Below are 19,436 nucleotides of genomic sequence, written 5' to 3' on the forward strand. Positions count from 1 at the left end.
CCTGCACCTATTGTCTATTGTCTAAGAAGAAGGATTTTAAGATTCCATTTTGAGAAGCTATCAGCTTGCAAACTTACAGTAACATAACTGATACAACCGCAATACTTACTCGCATTCTGCTTATATTTCCAAATCTCATCACTGGTTGTAGATACTTGGCTAAATTGACTTTGACCTTTCTCTGAAGCATTTCGCTCCGTGCTGCAGATAGATTGTCTGTCAGCTTCCAGATCCTATAAAAACATTCGACATAACATCAGATTACAACCCACAACCAATGTGCTTCAAATATCTTCTAAATTTATACAACCATTTTAAATTACACTCACTGAACCCTTCTCTGAAGTATCTTCCTCTCTGCCTGCAGGCCGCCATGTTAATAGGCTGTAAACAGCAGAACATATTTGTCAGTCTATTTGGGTAGATTATGGCATCACTTAATGTTTAAGAGAGAACGATGTGTTAACATTATTACTCAAAAGTTGCACGTCCAATGTTCAGAGAATAAATTACAAAAACTTGTTTAGTTTAGTTTAAGATTAGAAAACAAACTCACGCATGGGGAATCGTTGTCCTGAAGATATTTAGCATGCAGTCGCATGTTTTATCCCACACCAAGGGACTGAATTTTTGACCATTTAGTATCACGATGTTTTCCAAACAATTTGTCCCTGATCGGGCCAGCTGTTCATTATCTGCATGAAAGAACGGGACCAAGAAGAAAATTATTCAAAGTCCAGATCGACTAGCTGCTTTTCATTTTTATTTCACATCAGATGCAAGCAGAAACCTCCACGTGGCACATCCTGGGCAATGCTGACGACAGAAACTGTACCACAGTGACTGACTGAAGTAGCCAATTCTGCAACCACCGACCGTCAACCGTCACTGACCGACCGGAAAGACGTGATATAGAGGATGGCCAGACACGAGGAAGGAGATCAAAGCATAAATTTAGCAAATGGATTCATTCTCACCAAACACACTAAATTTGTTCAGCATGATCTATGTAATACAGGGCAGCAGTGGCACAGCTGGTAGAGCCGTTGCCTCAGTGTCAGAGACTGCTGTCTGTCTGGAGTTTGCACCTTCTCCATGCGTGGGTTTCCTCCAGGTGCTCCGGTTTCCTCACATGTCCCAAAGACGTGTGGGTTTGTAGGTTAATTGGCCCTCTGTAAATTGCCCCTCGTGTGTGGGGAGTGGATGCAAAAGTGGGGTAACATAAAACGAATCTGAAGGACGGTCTCAACCCGAAACGTCACCCATTCCTTCTCTCCAGCAATGCTGCCGGACCCGCTGAGTTACACCAGCATTTAGTGCCTGTCTTCGGTGTAAACCAGCACCTGCAGTTCCTTCCTAAACATAAAACTAATTTGGACGGGTAATTGACGATCAGCATAGAATTGGTGGACCGAAGGGCCTGTTTCCTTGCTGTATCTCTAAACTAAACACTAGTTCTTGGAGGCCAATATATAAAATATTGAGTACAACATTTCAACACCTGCAGCTGGAATTTAAATGTAATCCAACAAATTTTAAAAAAAGATTTAAAATATTTCTGAAATAGAGTTACCTTGTTGCACACACCAATGTAACTGAGAAAATATGTCATCCAAGAGAATTTGATTTAAGATTTCATAAAATTGTGTGAAAACATCACAAATTGCATAAAGTGCATGGTTACAGGTAGTTGTCATCCATTCAGATTTCTGAAAAAGAATAAATCAATACATTTAATCGCTGAAGTTGATTCTTCAAAAACGCACTCTGTACTATGAGCAAGAAAATCACATCTATTTCATACAATTCACAGCATCAAGCCAAAAATAAACATGACTGAACATAACGGCTTCTGTTTTGTGCACTCCAGCATTGTAGCACAAGGTAAACTTTGTCCACCTAAAGGTTAAAGCAAGGGTAAATCTATATTAAGTTATAGAATTTAGAGAGGGTGATCTTATAGAGATGTGCAAAATCATGAGAGGAATGCACAGAATCTCTTGCCCAGAGTCTTTTACCCAGTGGAGGAGAATCAAGAACCAGAGGACATAGGTTTAAGGTGAAGGGGGGGAAGATGTAATAGAAACCTGAGGGGTAGCTTTTTCCATACAAAGGGTAGAGGGTGTATGGAACGAGCTGCCAGAGAAGGTAGTTGAGGCAGGTACTATCGCAACATTTAAGAAACTTTGGACAGGGACATGGATAGGACAGGTTTAGAGGGACATGGACCAAATGCAGGCAGGTGGGACTCACGTCAACAGGACACGTTGGTCGGTGTGGGCAAGTTGGGCCAAGGGGCTTATTTCAACACTGTATGACTCGAAGACCAATTGAGAATAGATCAGTGGGACTGATGAATGCTCCAGTTGCTCAATGGAAGAATGTATTTCAGCACCACAATTAGGATCGCTGGAAGACACCTTCAGGCAATGTCACACACCCAATCAACTTCAACTGCTTTCTTAATGACCTTTCTTTCTTCATAAGATTGGTGTTGGGAACGTTCACTGATAATTTCACAACTTTTAATTCCATTTGCAACTTTTCAACTTGAAATCATTTTTTGAAATTTATTGAATTAAATGCAAGGCATAAATAAGGCAAACTTTACTTTTATTGCATTTTAAATATAAGGCACTTTTCTAAAATGCCAAAATATGCCACCTTGTGCGTTTATTTATTTTTTAGTTTAGAGAGAGAGCATGGACACAAGCCCTTCAGCCCACCAATAACCAATGTTATCCCACTTTTGCATCCTCTCTCTAAACACTAGGAGCAATTTGCAGCGACTCATTAACCTACAATCTTTGGAATATGGAAGGAAACTGGAGCACCTGGACAAAACACACACTGTTACAGGGAGATTGTGCAAACTCCACACAGACAACACTCGAGGTCAGGTTCGAACCCGGGTCTCCGGCGCTGTGAAGCAGCAGCTCGGCTGCTGTGTCACTGTGCCTCCCTTGAATTCCATTTGGAACCTTATAAGCTGCTTAATCTGTTTAAGGGCCTGACTACTGTAAGTTATTTAATAAACATTGTTTTTTTAAGTTTAATGTTCTCTTTGTAATATTAATAAATTTTAAATATAATTTTAGAGGTGCTGGTACACTGTACAGTCAAAGAAAAAAGTCCCGGGGGTATCAGCAGTGGCTGGAGAATGAACTGGACCAGTTTCGTAAACATGACAGCTATAGATTTTAGAGATACAGCACGGAAACAAGCCCTTCGACTCCCCGAGTCCGTACCGACCAGTGATCGCCCATGCACTAATACTATCCTACACACTAGGGCTAATTTACAGAAGCCAATTAACTTACAAACCTATACGCCTTGGGATATGGGAGGAAATCGGAGCACCCAGAGAAAACCCCTTGCGATCACAGGGAGAACATACAAACTCCCTACAGACTGCACCCATCGTCTGCATTGAACCTAGATCTCTGGCGCTGTAAGACAGCAACTCCACCGCTGCACCACCCAAGACAGCTGCAGTTGGAGCCGACTCACAACGTCCTTCAAGAGGAAGATTTGCGACTGGAATCACCAGCATTTATTGCCCATGAAAGCCATGATCTTAGAATTAATAAATTAAACATTAAAATCAACGGTTAACAACATCTTCAAGGTCTTAAGGTGCATTAGCAATCTAAGTTAAACTAACTGAAGATAGATTATTATGTATCTAACTATGAAAACATCACACACAAATTTAAATTCAGTATTTTTTCTCCGGAGACATGATCCAATTACAAGACCGGCCACTATGTTTATCATGTCTGTGCCAGCTAGTTCTAAGAGCTCCCAGTTATTTGTCAAGCTGTGGTATTAGCCAAGTCAACAAATTTTGTCCTTCAAGTATTAAATGAAAACAATTCAAGCTTTTGCTGGCATTCATAATTTGATGCACAATTTGTCATTTTTCAAATTAACTAAAAATACAAATTATTAAAACCAACACCATTATTGACAGGCTGTTCAGTATGTTAATGAAACACTGAAACTTGGAGAGTAACCACTTATGCCTTACTTCAGTCTGCTGTTCAGGAAGTTTCATGTTGTCAAATATGCGAAAGATAACCCTGAATAAATCTTGCCACCAATGTTTCTCAAATGTTTGACCGTAGCTTTTTATGATTTCAAACATCACCGTGAGCCCTCTGCAAAAGAAGTTTCATAAAAACATTAATCACAAATTATTAAAACAAAAGCCAAGCATTTCTGAGACAAGTGTGAAAATATTCACTATTTATTACCTTGTACGAATATCCAACTTGCACCGATTTATAACACAAGAAAGCTCAAACAAAATTGGAAACCATCCTCGTACCCACACTCTGTCTCCAGGAACTACATTCATGTCATCACTGGTGTACTCCTTCAGCACCTGTTGAAACATTTGAACGTCAATACAAAATGCACCGACTCACAATGCGCTGATAGTTTACCGAAAACTCAATTTTTACTTAAATCACAATCATGCACATGACAACATCTTCTGTTTGTGTCCGCGGTAACAGTTCCTTGCAGCATGGCACAGGTTTTGTTCAAAGCCAAGAACAAACAAGTCATGCCAAAATATATCTACTCATGTTACCTTTCTTTCCCCAAATTACAGGAAACCTATTTGACATCTATTCAGGAACTTGAAGGAACAGTATTTTCATAAAGAGCAGAAAAGCTTGCCTGTGAATTGTCTACATACTTTGGGGGGGCTCATTTATATTCATACATCTTTTTGAGTAGACTTTAAGAGTCCTTACATCTGTCTTAACTTTTAGCCATCTAGCCTTGTATCACTTTTGTGGCCTGGAGTCCATTTTTGTTTATACTCATACAGCAGGGAAAAATTTACAATTATACCAAAGCCAAATTAACCTACAAACCTGTACGTCTTTGGCACGTGGGAGGAAACCGGAGCACCCGGAGAAAACCCACATGGTCATGGGGAGAACGTACAAACTCCACAGAGACGGCACCTGTAATCAGGATTGATTCCAGTCTCAGGCTCTGTAAGGCAGCAACTCTAGCGCTGCGCCACCATGCCGCCCCCTGTTGTTGCAGTTGGACCCAAGACCCTGATGAAAAGCAGTGAAGCTCTCACTGACAGTCAAACAGTAGCTAGCCATCACCCATGATCTCCAAAACTGATTATCTGATCATAGTCACATATTTGTTTGCAAAATCTCACTGCGCACAAACTAATAATCACAAGGCAACAGTAACAGTACAGTTGAAATGTAGTTAATAGACACTCTGGCATCTTCTTATACCACCAAAAGCTCTAAACACATCAGAGTCTTCCTCAATCTCACCTGTGGTCGCTCAGACACATATGTGGCACAATGACGAATGAATCTTATAGCTTCCATACTGGTGTCAGGAAAAGCGGCATTACAAGCAAACTCTGACAAACATTTCACAGCATCTTGGAATGAATCAATTGCTGCTGGAAAGTGTTTCTTGAAGATATCCGCTAGGAGACAAAAGCCAATTCACACGGGGAAAGCTCATCACCGCACCACAGTTACAGACATTGCAGCCATGAAAAGACTCAAAATATACTGGCATTAATAAAAAGCTTTCACCACATCAAGACAATCTGACATTGTCATTCGTAAAGAAGACACAAATAACCGCAGATGCTGGTTTACAAATTAATAACAAAATACACAATGTGCTGGATTAAACTCAGCGGGTCAAGCAGCATCTCTGAAGGACATAACACCTATTCATAGAAGTTATCCAGAGATGCTGTCTGACCCACTGAGTTACTCCAACGCTGTTCCTTTATTGTCATTTATAACATATTTTGATCTATTTTATTTAATTAAATGCTGCTGCAAATGCAATTATCTATCTGTAACACTTATTTGGCCATTTAATATATTATTAAAAATACATGTTTGGGGGCTGATTAAAATAAATAGTATGACTACTTGAGAAGGAAAGCAAGGAACATTTACAGATAATGTGGCCTGTGGTTTGGAACGCCAGCTCCACAATTGGTTCATCGTGATCCGAAGCAGCTTGATGGAATACCGAGAATATGTTCTTCCATCCTGAGCGGATATTTGAAGCCTGTGAATTCACCATCTGCGCAATGCACCGAATGACCATGTCCTTAATCGTCGGTGACCTGTGAGCACAAGTTAAACAACCATCTTTTCATTAATCCTGGACCCTCAATGTCATAAGCGTTCATCTCCATAAGTCCCCTCAGATATATTCCAAGTATTATCTTAGGCCTCTATTCCCACATCTATCTACTACTGCTTACACACACACACACACACATATATACATATACATATATATACATATACATACATATACATATATATATATATATATACACACACACACATACATATATATATACATATATATACACACACTCAAGTCAAACTCAAGTGCACAGTGCAGAATATAGTTCTTAGTATGTTTGAGAATCAAAGTCCAAACTCTACAGAGGGGCAGGGACTTAAAACACAAGTTCAATCCCATGTTTGTTGATACCATTTGATTTCATTTTTTTTGCCTCAACCTTCTGTTTAATGATTCCAATCCAACCATACTCGCAGACTGTCTACGAGATGATGTGGAATTTTCTCCTCCCCACTTTAACATTTGCAAAAGGGAATGTATCTAACTTGAGGGGCTTCATCGTTTGGAGACTAGTTCCTTCCCCTTTCTTCAAGGACTTCTCCGGATCCATTTCAATACAACTTCGACTCTCAACAATTCACGAGGAAATCTGATTTGTGTTCTGGCAGAGGAAGCCAGGATCATTACATTTTATCAGCATTGATTTTCTGTAACTTTGTCTGAAGTGTCTGAAGATGGATTCCGACCCAAAACGTCACCTGTTCCTTTTCTCCAGAGATGCTGCCTGACCCGCTGCGTTCCTCCAGCATTTTGTGTCTATACGCGAAACAACATTGTTGGGAATAGACAATAAAAGTTGCCAAGAGTCAGGTACCTGAAGTAAGAGTTGTTCTTAAGATGCCACCTTACTTCTATCTTTAATAATTTTTCTCTTAAATATAGCAGAGTCAATGCATATGGGGAAAAAGCAGGAATGGGGTACTGATTATGGATGATCAGCCATGATCACATTGAATGGCGGTGCTGGCTCGAGGGGCCTAATGGCCTACTCCTGCACCTATTGTCTACTACCAGTGCATACCTGTTCCTTTTCATAATGTATTCAAAAGGTCGCAAAAAGTCCTTCTGGAACCGAAAATTTGCCAGCTCTCCTTTTTCCAAAAATTTCATCGACAGCTGTCTCAGAGAGTCAACTGCAAAAATAGCAACATCCTCATTTGGATTGCATCCGACCTGTACCAACATAAAGACACATTGAGTTAATAGCGAACAAAATGTCCAGCTTCTGTTGTGAACACAACTTGTCTGTTTGAATTATTTCTGCAAGATTTAACTGAACATTAAGATATTGCCCATGAAACATTCAAATGCTGAGGTAAATTTTGGACCCAAGACTTCACAAAACTTTACACGAGACAAATGCAAGATAATTGTACCTTATTAAAATGGTTTCCAATCACTTCCCAGATTCTTGACCACTGAAGCCTGATGCGACCCATATTATAGTATGAGATTTCAACTATCTTTTGAAGGCTGAACATTCTTGGATGGAGAGGTGAACCGAGTTCGTCCATAGACACAGCACAGAGCCAATGCACAAAATCAACTGGAAAATGGAAAATAATTATCAGTTTTTACTTTTCACAATGCCTTATGAATTAGAAACATAGAAAATAGGTGCAGGAGTAGGCCATTCGGCCCTTCGAGCCAGCACCGCCATTCAATATGATCATGGCTGATCATCCAAAATCAGTACCCGTTCTGGCTTTTCCCCCCCAATATCCCTTGATTCCCTTAGCCCTAAAAGCTGAATCCAACTCTCTTGAAAACTCATTAATCCATTTTGTTGCTCAAATATCAAACCTAAGCGATTTTCTTCCCCAATCTTTATAATCCTGTTCTGCATTTATTTTTATTATTCCGATTTTGGCATAGAAACTGACATGATTGAAATGCATTCAATATTTAGGAAGTTAACACAAGTCAAATAGGATATGGTGAGATAAGAAAATAAACAAGGAGGTGGTAACAAAATGATTTGGTTGGTATTGGTTAAAGGAAGACGATAATACTGGGAAAATTACAAGTATTCTGGAAATGTTCTGCTGATCTTGTATTGAATATACTACAATCATGACTGTCCATGTAAATCGACTTGGCTTGTTCAATTATCAATTCATATGCAGGTAATTCTGCTCTAATGCAAAATCTTATCCAAAATCAACCACAGCCGGCAGAGTTGCACATGTGCAGTGATCAGGTGCCCAAGATTAAAACAGAATTTAATTCTTGCACCTGCTGGTAGTGAAACAGGAACTAGCATGAGATCACTGTCAGCACAGAAGCATGGCAATGTAGCACGTTCCTTTTTGAGTTGCAATCCGTGGCAATCAAATCCCTCAGCATGCATGATAAATAACTTTCACATCATGATCGGGAAACTGGAGTCTCCGTGGTGACACTGTGTATCCACTGGAATCCTCAATGCTCCAGTCCTTGGTGGATGCACAGTGAGAGAACATAGAACAGTAAGGCACAGGAACAGGCCGTTCAGTTCATAATGACTGCGATGCCAATACATTAACAGAAGCAGGGACTGAATTTAACCTTGAGACCGCATTTATGGATAATTGAAATGATTATTTTCTCAGACTGAGCGGGTCAACAAGCAACTGTGAAGGTAAGGGGATGGATGGTGGTCAATATTCTGGGTTGAGGCCCTGCAGCATAATTAGCACAAACAGAATGAGCAATGAGAAACCTACCAATAGCATTTCCATCCAATCTTGTTGATCCAGTGAATATCCTTCAATAAAAACAGCACAGGGAAATATAACTGGTCACTGCATAATACGCTACATTAAACCACAAACTGCAGAGCAAAACAGTAGGATGGGGCGCATTTTAGAGAAAAAAGCACATCTATAAAAGCAGGGAGGCACGGTGACGCAACGGTAGTGTTGCTGCCTCACAGCGCCAGAGACCCAGGTTCGATCCTGACTACGGGTGCTGTCTGTACAGAGTTTGTACGTTCTCCCTGTGACCGTGTGGGTTTTCTCTGGGTGCTCCGCTTTTCCCCCCACACTTCTAAGACGTACAGGTTTGCAGGTTAATTGGATTCGGTAAAATTGTAAATTGTCTCTAGGGTGCAGGATGATGTTAATGTAAGGGGTGATCGCTGGTCGGCGCGGACTTGGTGGGGCGAAGGGCCTGGTTCCGCGCTGTATCTCTAAAGTCTAAACAAGCAAAGTGCACATCAGTATGAATTAGGCATAACTAAAAGTTCCTCCCCGAGATCGCTACTGTGCCTTCATATCATTGATACTGTATATGGAACAAGAGTGGATGCTGATGTTTTACAATGGTCTCTCTCTTCAAGCATTTGGGTTCCAAACCAAAATTCATTACTGGGATATGAAGCTACCAATTCATTTTCTCAGACTCTCTGTGATCAGCATTGAGCAGAGACAACTCAAATGGCTTTCCTTCTCTCCAGAGATGCTGCCTGTCCCGCTGAGTTACTCCAGCATTTTGTGTCTACCTTCAAATGGCTTTAAATTCACACATCCATCCAGAGTGACGACAGAATCACTGGAGTGCTACTTAGTAAAATTTCCTATACAGAATATTTTGCAAATTGTTTTTCATAGTTTGCAATGATAAGGGAGGGATTTGGTATACTTAACTGAGGAATGTTCTATCCTGACACTGCATGCCTGAAATAAAACCTTTTTCGCTCTCAAATTGAAAACACAAACCCAATGATTGTTCGTATGGATAATTGGTGTTTGTTAAATCGAAAATGTAAATGGAAAATGACAGATGCGTGGAAATTTAGGTAAAGCACAATTACTGCTTCTTAAAAATGAGGGGAGAAAGGGATACAAATTTCTGTCTGGGTCCCATGAGCTTGGGAATCACTTTGAAGTGCTATTGAGCTGAATTGTGCCTAGGGAGCAGCCAGTTATCAGTAGTTTAATCTCCACTGCATTTGCATTTCTCTCACACACACACACAATTTAAATGTACAAATCTGAGACTTGCTGTAGGTCAAATAACAATGTATCTGATCTTCTGCCATGCCATTAAATTTGACATTTTCTTCGGCAGAAGAACAATAGCATGTTGAATGCCAGACAGACAATAACTTGTCTGCTTTAAGGGCCTGTCCCACTTGGCCGTCAAAGTTGAAGTGTTTGACTATTGGAAGCATTTTAAAAACTGTTCCGTATCCTTTAGTTAAAAGTTTGTCTGGGAAACTGTAAGAAAGATGTTGTCAAACTGGAAAGGGTACAGAGAGGATTTACGAGGATGTTACCAGGACTTGAGGGTCTGAGCTATAGGGAGAGGTTGAGTAGGCTGGGACTATATTCCTTTGAATGCAGGAGGATGAGGGGATGATCTTACTGAGGTGTATAAAATCCTGAGAGGAATAGATCGGGTAGATGCACAGAGTCTCTTGTCCAGAGTAGGTGAATCGAAGGCCAGAGGACATAGGCTTAAAGGGGAAAAGATTTCATGGGAATCTGAGGGAACTTTTTCACACAAGTGGTGGGCGTATGGAACGAGTTGCCAGAGGAGGTAATTGAGGCAGGGACTACCCCAACGTTTAATAAACGGTTAGACAAGTACATGGATAGGACAGGTTTGGAGGGATTTGGGCCAAACGCAGGCAGGTGGGACTAGTGTAGTTGGGTCATATTGGCCTGTGTGGGCCGAAGGGCCTGTTTCCACGCTGTATGACTATAACTTCTGGATTGGAATCCAAGACATACTTATCACTCAGAGCATTGCCTCCCTCGACTGTAGCATTCCAGGTGAAAGAGTCAGCTTGATTAAAGGGCCTGTCCCACTTGGGCATCATTTGTGCATCACGCAGGTGGCGCGCAAGGATTTTGAGCATCCCAAAATCCTGGGGTGCCGCGCGTCACTGCATACGCCACCATGCCTCACCACGCGACATGCACGCCATGCGAGCGTCATGACGCGCCAACCGTCTTGCACGACGCGCCAACCAATTTTTAGGATGTTGTGTAAATGACGCCCAAGTGTGACAGGCCCTTTAGTCTCAGCACCTAGAAAATATATCCCGGCTGCTGGCAACTGTTGGCTGCTGTATGTGGACAGCGGGCTGGATCAAGGCCCATCCAATCCCTTGTATGATTCCACAGAAGGCAATATAACAAAATGACATGTTGTGCAGTCCTGAGGACCACTGCAAAACAAGACTGCAACAAAAATTTTAAACACTTGAAAATGAACTTAAAAGATAATTATATAAACTAATATTGTTTTTACCGGTCAACAGCAACGACGACACTCTGAGAGCTGGTCTCCCCCACAGACTCCTGAATGCTGGCTATCTGCTTTTTATCCGCACTGCCAAAGGTACCTGGAATCCCAAAATAAAACAAAACGTGGTTACCAAATCACCATTCATGCAAATAGAAAAGAGGGGAGGAGAAAGTTCCAAATCATCTCATAATCAGTCAGAAGGGCAAATGTTGGCCACTTTTCCGATTTCTCAGACAAGGTATGCATTTACATTCCCATTAAGCATGTCTCAATCATTTTTTCCCCCCAATTTGAAATTACATATTTGCTACTATTTGATTATTGCAACAATGTGGCATTCATCACAAGGCTCATGAGGAGCATATGACCACATGACACGGGAGCAGTATTAGGGCATTTGACCCATCGTGTCTGCTCCGCCATTCAATCATAGCTGATCTCTCCTTCCCTCTCTCCGACCTTTACCAATCAAGAACCTATCAATCTCTGCTTTAAAAAACCCAATGACTTGGCTTCCACAGCTGCCATTAAATTCCTATTACCACACTGCATGAGACGATTGAGTTCAAGTCAGGGGAGTTCCCCCCTCCCCGACACGGTTGCCATGTAATCCCGTGTTACCTGCTCCATGGTTGGATAGTCGACGACTAAACCTTCTGCCCCACCTGGTTTGCCAGGTGAGGAGGGAGCTGTGGACCCCCAGCAGGACCAAAAACAAGATCCATCAAGGGGCAGATGAGCTTCTAGCCGAGTCAACGGCCATCCACACTGCAGTAGAAGTTGTGATCACTGTCGTACATAGCATTGTAAGGAATGATGATAAAGTACACACACACACCAAAATCCTAAACTTCCAGCGGCGGAAGTCCGCAGGAACTGGAGGTTCGTCCATCACATATGTGGTGCGTCCATCACCGTTCCTGTCGGAAACCAGCACCACTGCATGACGGCAGGGTGACACCTGTTTGGTCGTAAGTAGTGGCCCAAAGAGTCGTACCTTTTTCTGGTCGCCGCTGGATTTTCAACATTTTGAACATTTTCAGCGACCTGCTGCGACTATGACGGGTGCCGGCAAGTCGCAGAAAAAAAATCGCGAAAGTGGGACAGACATACAATCTTTATTTGCAACTTATCAGCTACTTCTAAACATTTGAACTATCTGTACAGTGGTAGAAAAAAAAAATTACTTACTCAGTCCTAAGAATTCTTCTCCTCCAGTTCCAGAGCTTCCAGTGAACCCGTCTCTGGCACGCAGAGAACCAGAAATATATTTTGTTTTCACCCCTGTGCCTATTAGCTGTGCCAGCTCCAGCTGGCTAATGCATTTCAGGATCTAAAAACAGAAGATTGGAACTTAAAATAATATTATACGTAATATTTACAGTAAAATATTAAGTGAATATTGGAGTTTTAAAGACATTTTTAGACAATAGAAACATAGAAATTAGGTGCAGGAGTAGGCCATTCGGCCCTTCGAGCCTGCACCGCCATTCAATATGATCATGGCTGATCATCCAACTCAGTATCCCGTACCTGCCTTCTCGCCATACCCTCTGATCCCCTTAGCCACAAGGGCCACATCTAACTCCCTCTTAAATATAGCCAATGAACTGGCCTCGACTACCCTCTGTGGCAGAGAGTTCCAGAGATTCACCACTCTCTGTGTGAAAAAAGTTCTTCTCATCTCGGTTTTAAAGGATTTCCCCCTTATCCTTAAGCTGTGACCCCTTGTCCTGGACTTCCCCAACATCGGGAGCAATCTTCCTGCATCTAGCCTGTCCAACCCCTCAATCTTGAATAGGTGCAGGAGCCTCTACATGCATCCCTGGCAGCAATAGGTGCAGGAGTAGGTCAATCGGCCCTTCGAGCCAGCACCACCATTCAATGTGATCATGGCTGATCATCCCCAATCAGTACCCCGTTCCTGCCTTCTCCCCATATCCCCCGACTCTGCTATCTTTAAGACCCCTATCTAGCTCTCTCTTGAATGCATCCAGAGAACCTGCCTCGACCGCTCTCTGAGGCAGAGAATTCCACAGACTCACCTCACTCTGTGAGAAAAAGTGTTTCCTCGTCTCCGTTCTAAATGGCTTCCCCTTATTGTTAAACTGTGGCCCCTGGTTCTGGACTCCCCCAACATCGGGAACATTTTACATATGTGACTATAAAGAACAGACCAATACAGCGCAAAAACAGACCTCTCACCCACAATGTCTGTGTCTAACATGATGCTAAGTTAAACTAATTTCCTCTACCGGCATGTGATCCAAATCCCTCCATATCCATGTACCTACCCAATAGCCTCTCAAATGGGGTCAAGGAAAGAGCGTTCACCTCGCGGCCCTGTTTCCACCAATCTTTCCATCACCACGCACAAGAAGCGACAAGACAGACACCATTGTGTGCAGATGCCGAGAAGTGTGTTCAGCTCTGGCTGAACAACTTCTAATCTTGTGTGTGGACTCAATAAGAAGAAGCCTCTCAAGTGCCACTATTATATCTGCTTCCATATCATCCCTGGCAGCATTTCCCAGGCATCATCATTCTCCGTAAAAAAATAACTTTCCCTTTAAACTTTACCTCTCTCACCTCCATTTTTGATATTTCCATCCTGGGGCAAAAGGTTCTGACTGCCTATCCTATCTGTGCTTCTCATAATTTTATCTACCTCTATCAGGTCTCCCCTCAATCTCCAATGTTCCAGAGAAAGCAATCTGTTGCTTTCTAGTATGCCTTTCCTGCACCCTTGCCGAAGCCTCTACATGCTTCCTGCAATGGTGAACTGCACAAAATACTCCAACTGCGGCCTAAACAAAGTCCTATAAAGCTGCAACATGAGAAACTGAAGTGGACATGTGCAAGAAAACTATTCTTGTTTGTAATTTGAAGTCATCTGAGAATGAAAGTCGAGTATGATATTGGACAAGTTTTGAAATATTTTGGAGGACCAAGAAAGCAAGAACAAAGAACCAAGTTCCATAATTCTATTTTTGAAATTTCACACTTAGTTTCAAAGCTTTAGATGGAAAAAGAATCTTGTACTGAAGCTATTTCTGCTATCAAATTGAAATACTGCAAGGTCCCATTAAATCCAAAAGTTGGCCGACTCAAATTCTACGTTTATGAATGCATCGTGCTTTTGAAGATAAATAAACAGTGAACTTTGAACACAAGTTGAGATAAATGTTAAATGAAGACAATAGGCATTTGATATATAACAATAAATATCAAGCCCGCATTAATGAAGCGAAAGAAAATCGAGGTGGCATTTTAGAATAGCTCTACCCTCGTTTATAATGTTTTGGTTTGAGTAATGCCGATTGTAAAGCCTTGAGACTTTCAATGTTGACCGATATATTTTAAACAAGATGTTCAAGGTCATTTGAGAACTGCGACAGAATAATACATTTATAGACATTCTTTAAATCTCAGCAATATAGTCAAGCTTTTGTCAACTGTCTCGTTATGTTCAGGAGATAACTAAATGATTCAATCACTCTTTGAAGCTTGAAACCAATTCAAGGACTAAGGTGCAGGTGCTTGTTGAGACGAGGAAAATAGTCTCCATTTAAAAATGAACCTTTTGTTACACAAACTGAACACATAAAAATGCAGGCCCTCACAAGTTTACCTCAAGCCAGGAATTTCCAAGGTGGTTTCCATCGGTGTGCGCCACAGTAATAAGAGTCTTAATGGTATCTATGTTTTTTTGCTTCATTTCTGTGATGCCAGAACTCGCTGTCAATAACGTAAAGCGGGCCAGAGCTTGCACATAGGCATCTCTCTCAATCTACAAGAATAAGCGATGGATATTTTAAGTTTACTTTGAACAGGGAGCCAGGCATGCAAAAACGATTGAAGTACATTGAATTCACAAACATCTATTCCACGTTAATGAAAGTCATTTGTTCTGCAATGTCAAGATTAACATCCTACACATCCATGAAGAACCATCATTTCTCATTGGGTAAAAACAAAGACATTCAACATTTACTGTCACCGAGCACAGTCTCTTCCAGCTCACTGTCCCAGCATGAAACAAGCTGTTTGACTCGGACAATTTTAACCCAACATTCACCATTACAAAATAACTCAACGACCTCCATCCAAGTAATGTGGCCTGGCTCTAAACTACCTATTTTACAATGTAGTATTGTTAAACCATTCATCTATGCATATATTACCTCTGGGCTCGACTCTTCTGATGATATTCTGACCGGCGTCTTTTATTCCAACCTTCCTAAACTAGAATTCAACCCAAAATTAGAAACCCAAGCTACAAGAACAGGAAACCAGATGGATTGTAAAGGCAAGCTGAACAAAAGTCGTACGAATTAAACAAAATGTTAAGCTTAGCAATCTATCCCATGCCAATTTAGTTTTAGAGATACAGCGTGGAAGCAGGCCCACCACGTCGACCACCCCTACACTAGTTCTATCCTAGACACGAGGGTCAATTTACAGAAGCCAATTAACCTACAAACCTGCATGTCTTTGGAATGTGGGAGAAAACCAGAGCACCCGGAGGAAACCCACTTGGCCACAGTGAGAACGTACAAACTTCGTACAGACATCACCCATACCCAGGTCTCTGGCACTGTAAGGCAGCAACCCTACCGCTGCACCATGTGCAGCCCATTGATACGAGGGGACTTGTGGTAGAAACAATGGTATTAGCTTTCCACCCAACATCCCTATGCTCACTGAGCATCCTACATTTATGGAAATCCAAAGGTAATCCCATTGCATTGCTCTCACCATGCATCATCTCTACCAACCTGTCTAAACATGTATTACTTGACACCCAATGCCTGCATGCTTGGAAGATACAACTTGTTGGATTAAAAACATTATGCAAAATTTTGTACAAAGTCCAAAGAACAAATCTATAATTCCAAGAAAACATAGTAATAGAGCAGTGGACATGAAAATACATACCTGCATCCCAAAAATGCATGCTATCCTAATTGCACAGCGGATGCCTTCTAGGCAGAGAAAAGCCACATCTGGATCATCACAGTCTTGTAAGCCAACACTGAATGCTGCTAATAATGGTGTCCATGCCAACTGCAAATAGAAACATTTAGCTCCTGAGCAATTACTGTGCTTCACAATATTTCATTCATCATCTCAAAACAAAGTGATGGGACAATTTGTCTATAGTCATCATCATCATCGTTGAAAACATCACCGGGCACGGTGCCTTACAATGCTATGTACGACAGTGATCGCAACTTCGACTGAAGTGTGGATGGCCGTTGACTCGCTAGGAGCTCATCCATCCTTTGACAGGTCTTGTTTTTGGTCCTGCTGGGAACCGACAGCCCCCTCCTCCCCTGGCAAACCAGGTGGGGGAGATGGTTTGGTCGCCGACCATCCGACCATGGAGCAGGTAGCACAGGATTACATGGTACCCGTGGCTGTGGGAACTCTCCCCCGACCTGACCTGTAATATTATTTGTCTACAATGAGACAAATAATATTAAACATTATTGCAAGATAAACTATTTTACAAAAAACTATGGCAACTCCACAGGTCAGGCACCATTTCTGGTGAACATGAACAGGTGACAGGGTCTGAAGAAAAGTCCCGACCAAAAATGTCACCTGTCCATGTTCTCCAGAGATGCTGCCTGACCCACTGAGTCTAACACTTTGTGTCCCTTTGTGTAAACTCGCATCTGCAGATCCTGGTTTCCGCATGGATTCACCATTACTAGTTACAATTTTCCGTGGAATTGATTGCAAGCCCATCAGTCATGACAGTGGCACTTTGTAATGGAGTCACTCTGGTAATATTCCCAGTCAGTTTTGTCAAAGGGGAAAAACCGATTCCACGTTTAGCAAACAGCTTACTTTAAACATTGGTCTGACGTGCTCAAGATGTGTTGCGCTGGTAAATGGTGCCTGTGCATGGCTTACTGCTTCCATCAAGACCTTCGCAGTTTTTGCCATTTGCTCCATCTCAAGATTATACAGGAGCCTTCTCTGTTTCTCAGTAGCTACACCTATGGACCAAGATGACAGAAATCAGCACTCTTTTTTTGGTATCAATTAAATGTATTCTATATAAAGTAGCATTGCACAAGGCATTAATCATTCAAAGGAACTAACAATAATTTAAAAACTCATGCTATCCAAATCCCTTAATTGAGCTATCTTTGATGCGACTGGCATTGTTAATATCATGACTGCAATTTCTTGCAAGCACTCACAGGCGTTATACCGAGTAGATGAAATGCAGAAATACATGACTTACAACTTAGCAGCAGTACTACTGAAACAGTTGACTATTTTTCAACATGTTCCACATGTACAGTGATGAATGCATACATTAAAGAACAACCAGTCTATTTCACACTCCACAACTCATGACCTTCAATGCTTTCATTGCTGCCTATAATTGCCTCAGAGCTTGCAATTATAACTATCCAGATCTTGAGGCTCATGTATTTAAATAATTAAAGATGACTTATGGAACAAATTCCATTTTAGGTAACTTCAATCACTTGATTCATACATCATTAATCTCCGATGGTCAAGGACTCATTCTGTTGAACTGATCTTCAATAGTTTAGACAACAGCAACTCTGAGACACTTGTGCCGTATCTACTAGTATCCAATATTTTGATAAACCAATATAAAGATCTTGAATTTAGCAGAAAATTGAGAATGGAAATGGGATTGATTGAGGAGATTTGGTATGTCGACAAAAATTGCCCTGAACTCCGACAGGTGTACGGTGGAGAGCATCACGGCATGGTTCAGCAACACGAATGCCGGGAACAAATGAGATGATTAAAAAGTGGTGAACACTGCCAGACCTCCCCGCCATCGAATGGATGTACAAGAGGCACTATCTCAATAAGGCAGCCAGCAGCGTCAGAGACCCGCACCACCCTGTCCACGCACTCATTTCATTCCTGCCATTGGGAAGAAGGCACATGTGTCATAAACCGTAATGTCCACGTTCAGGAACAGCTTGTTCCCAACAACCATCAGGTTACTGAACACGACAAACTCCGAATTACCTGGGTAGCACTCGGGACTTTTGGGCTTCATTTTGTCTCTGCACACCATCTTGTTTTGTTTTAATTTATTGATTAGATTTTTTTGTCTTGTGTATTACATTATCTATTGTGTTTACAAACCTGCAAGTCTGTATTTCATTGTTCTGTTTCAGTATACATAATAAAACACTCTTGACCCTACATCCTCCATGCACACGTAATAGAACACATTGAAAAAGATGCTTCACTGAATGCAGATCCACAGAGCATAACATGGAACATCAGCTCAGAACCAGAAACAATATTTACAAGATTTATCAATGATTATGAAATACAATTGTCTTTTTGGATGCATTGAATACCACATTAACAAGCACGTCGACCGAAACAACTGTAGTTAAACATGTCTTACTCACTTGGTTTTATGGATTTTGGTGTCATTGAAAACTCTTTCGTCTCTTTCAATGTAATTTTCTTGCCTGCAATCTCATCATAAATGGAAGACAAGTAGTCTCCTGGCAGATCTTTGCTGTCGTGGATCCCACGATTCATCTTAATGTATTGTTCTTTGGTCATTTTGTTCTTTATCTGTTTAACGTATAAAATAATTTGAACCTTGCAATAACGCTTCAAGTCACTGAAATTTTATTTAATTCTCGAAACAAAGAGACTAATTAAATATTTTAAAACTATTAGTAGTGGAGCAAAAACATTCACTTCGGTCAAGTTCACTGTCAAATCAGTAGGAAGTGAGCTCAGGCCCCATTCCAGAGTCTTGGACACAATCATGGAATACATTTCAATGCAGCTCAGAGGGAATGATGCCGTTATCTGAATGAGAAATTAAACCAAGACCCCACCAAAGTAGATGGTATTATTCAAAAGAAAGCTAGGGCAGTTCTTCCATTGTCGTAGCCATAGCATAGTTTTATTTTACCTCATCATTTTTCGCACAGCTGCATAAAGTCATAAAAAGTCAAACAGCATGAAAAAGGGCCCTCCAGCCAACTTGTTCATGCAGA

The 19,436-nt window shown here is 41.3% G+C and overlaps 1 protein-coding gene across 3 annotated transcripts in view; it reads right to left on the reverse strand.

Moving 5' to 3' along the window:
* The window catches only part of arfgef2 (ADP ribosylation factor guanine nucleotide exchange factor 2), a 59,066-nt gene that overhangs the window by 10,256 nt on the left and 29,374 nt on the right, over positions 1–19,436 (reverse strand). For 2 of the 3 annotated variants that reach the window (XM_033041455.1, XM_033041454.1), the window contains exons 18-34: positions 18,831–19,002; positions 17,260–17,411; positions 16,342–16,470; positions 15,035–15,193; positions 12,595–12,736; positions 11,407–11,500; positions 8,874–8,914; positions 7,545–7,714; positions 7,190–7,341; positions 5,967–6,139; positions 5,316–5,476; positions 4,257–4,387; positions 4,031–4,160; positions 1,574–1,709; positions 557–695; positions 330–384; positions 110–233 (exon numbers count right to left, since the gene is read on the reverse strand). In XM_033041455.1, coding sequence (XP_032897346.1) covers positions 110–233; positions 330–384; positions 557–695; positions 1,574–1,709; positions 4,031–4,160; positions 4,257–4,387; positions 5,316–5,476; positions 5,967–6,139; positions 7,190–7,341; positions 7,545–7,714; positions 8,874–8,914; positions 11,407–11,500; positions 12,595–12,736; positions 15,035–15,193; positions 16,342–16,470; positions 17,260–17,411; positions 18,831–19,002 — 2,260 coding nt within the window. Of the gene's footprint in view, positions 1–109; positions 234–329; positions 437–556; positions 696–1,573; positions 1,710–4,030; positions 4,161–4,256; positions 4,388–5,315; positions 5,477–5,966; positions 6,140–7,189; positions 7,342–7,544; positions 7,715–8,873; positions 8,915–11,406; positions 11,501–12,594; positions 12,737–15,034; positions 15,194–16,341; positions 16,471–17,259; positions 17,412–18,830; positions 19,003–19,436 lie in introns of all 3 variants that reach the window. The other variant, XR_004415433.1, reaches the window with a different exon arrangement.

The sequence above is a fragment of the Amblyraja radiata genome, chromosome 23 (genome assembly GCF_010909765.2).
Source record: "Amblyraja radiata isolate CabotCenter1 chromosome 23, sAmbRad1.1.pri, whole genome shotgun sequence".
Lineage (NCBI taxonomy): Eukaryota > Metazoa > Chordata > Chondrichthyes > Rajiformes > Rajidae > Amblyraja > Amblyraja radiata.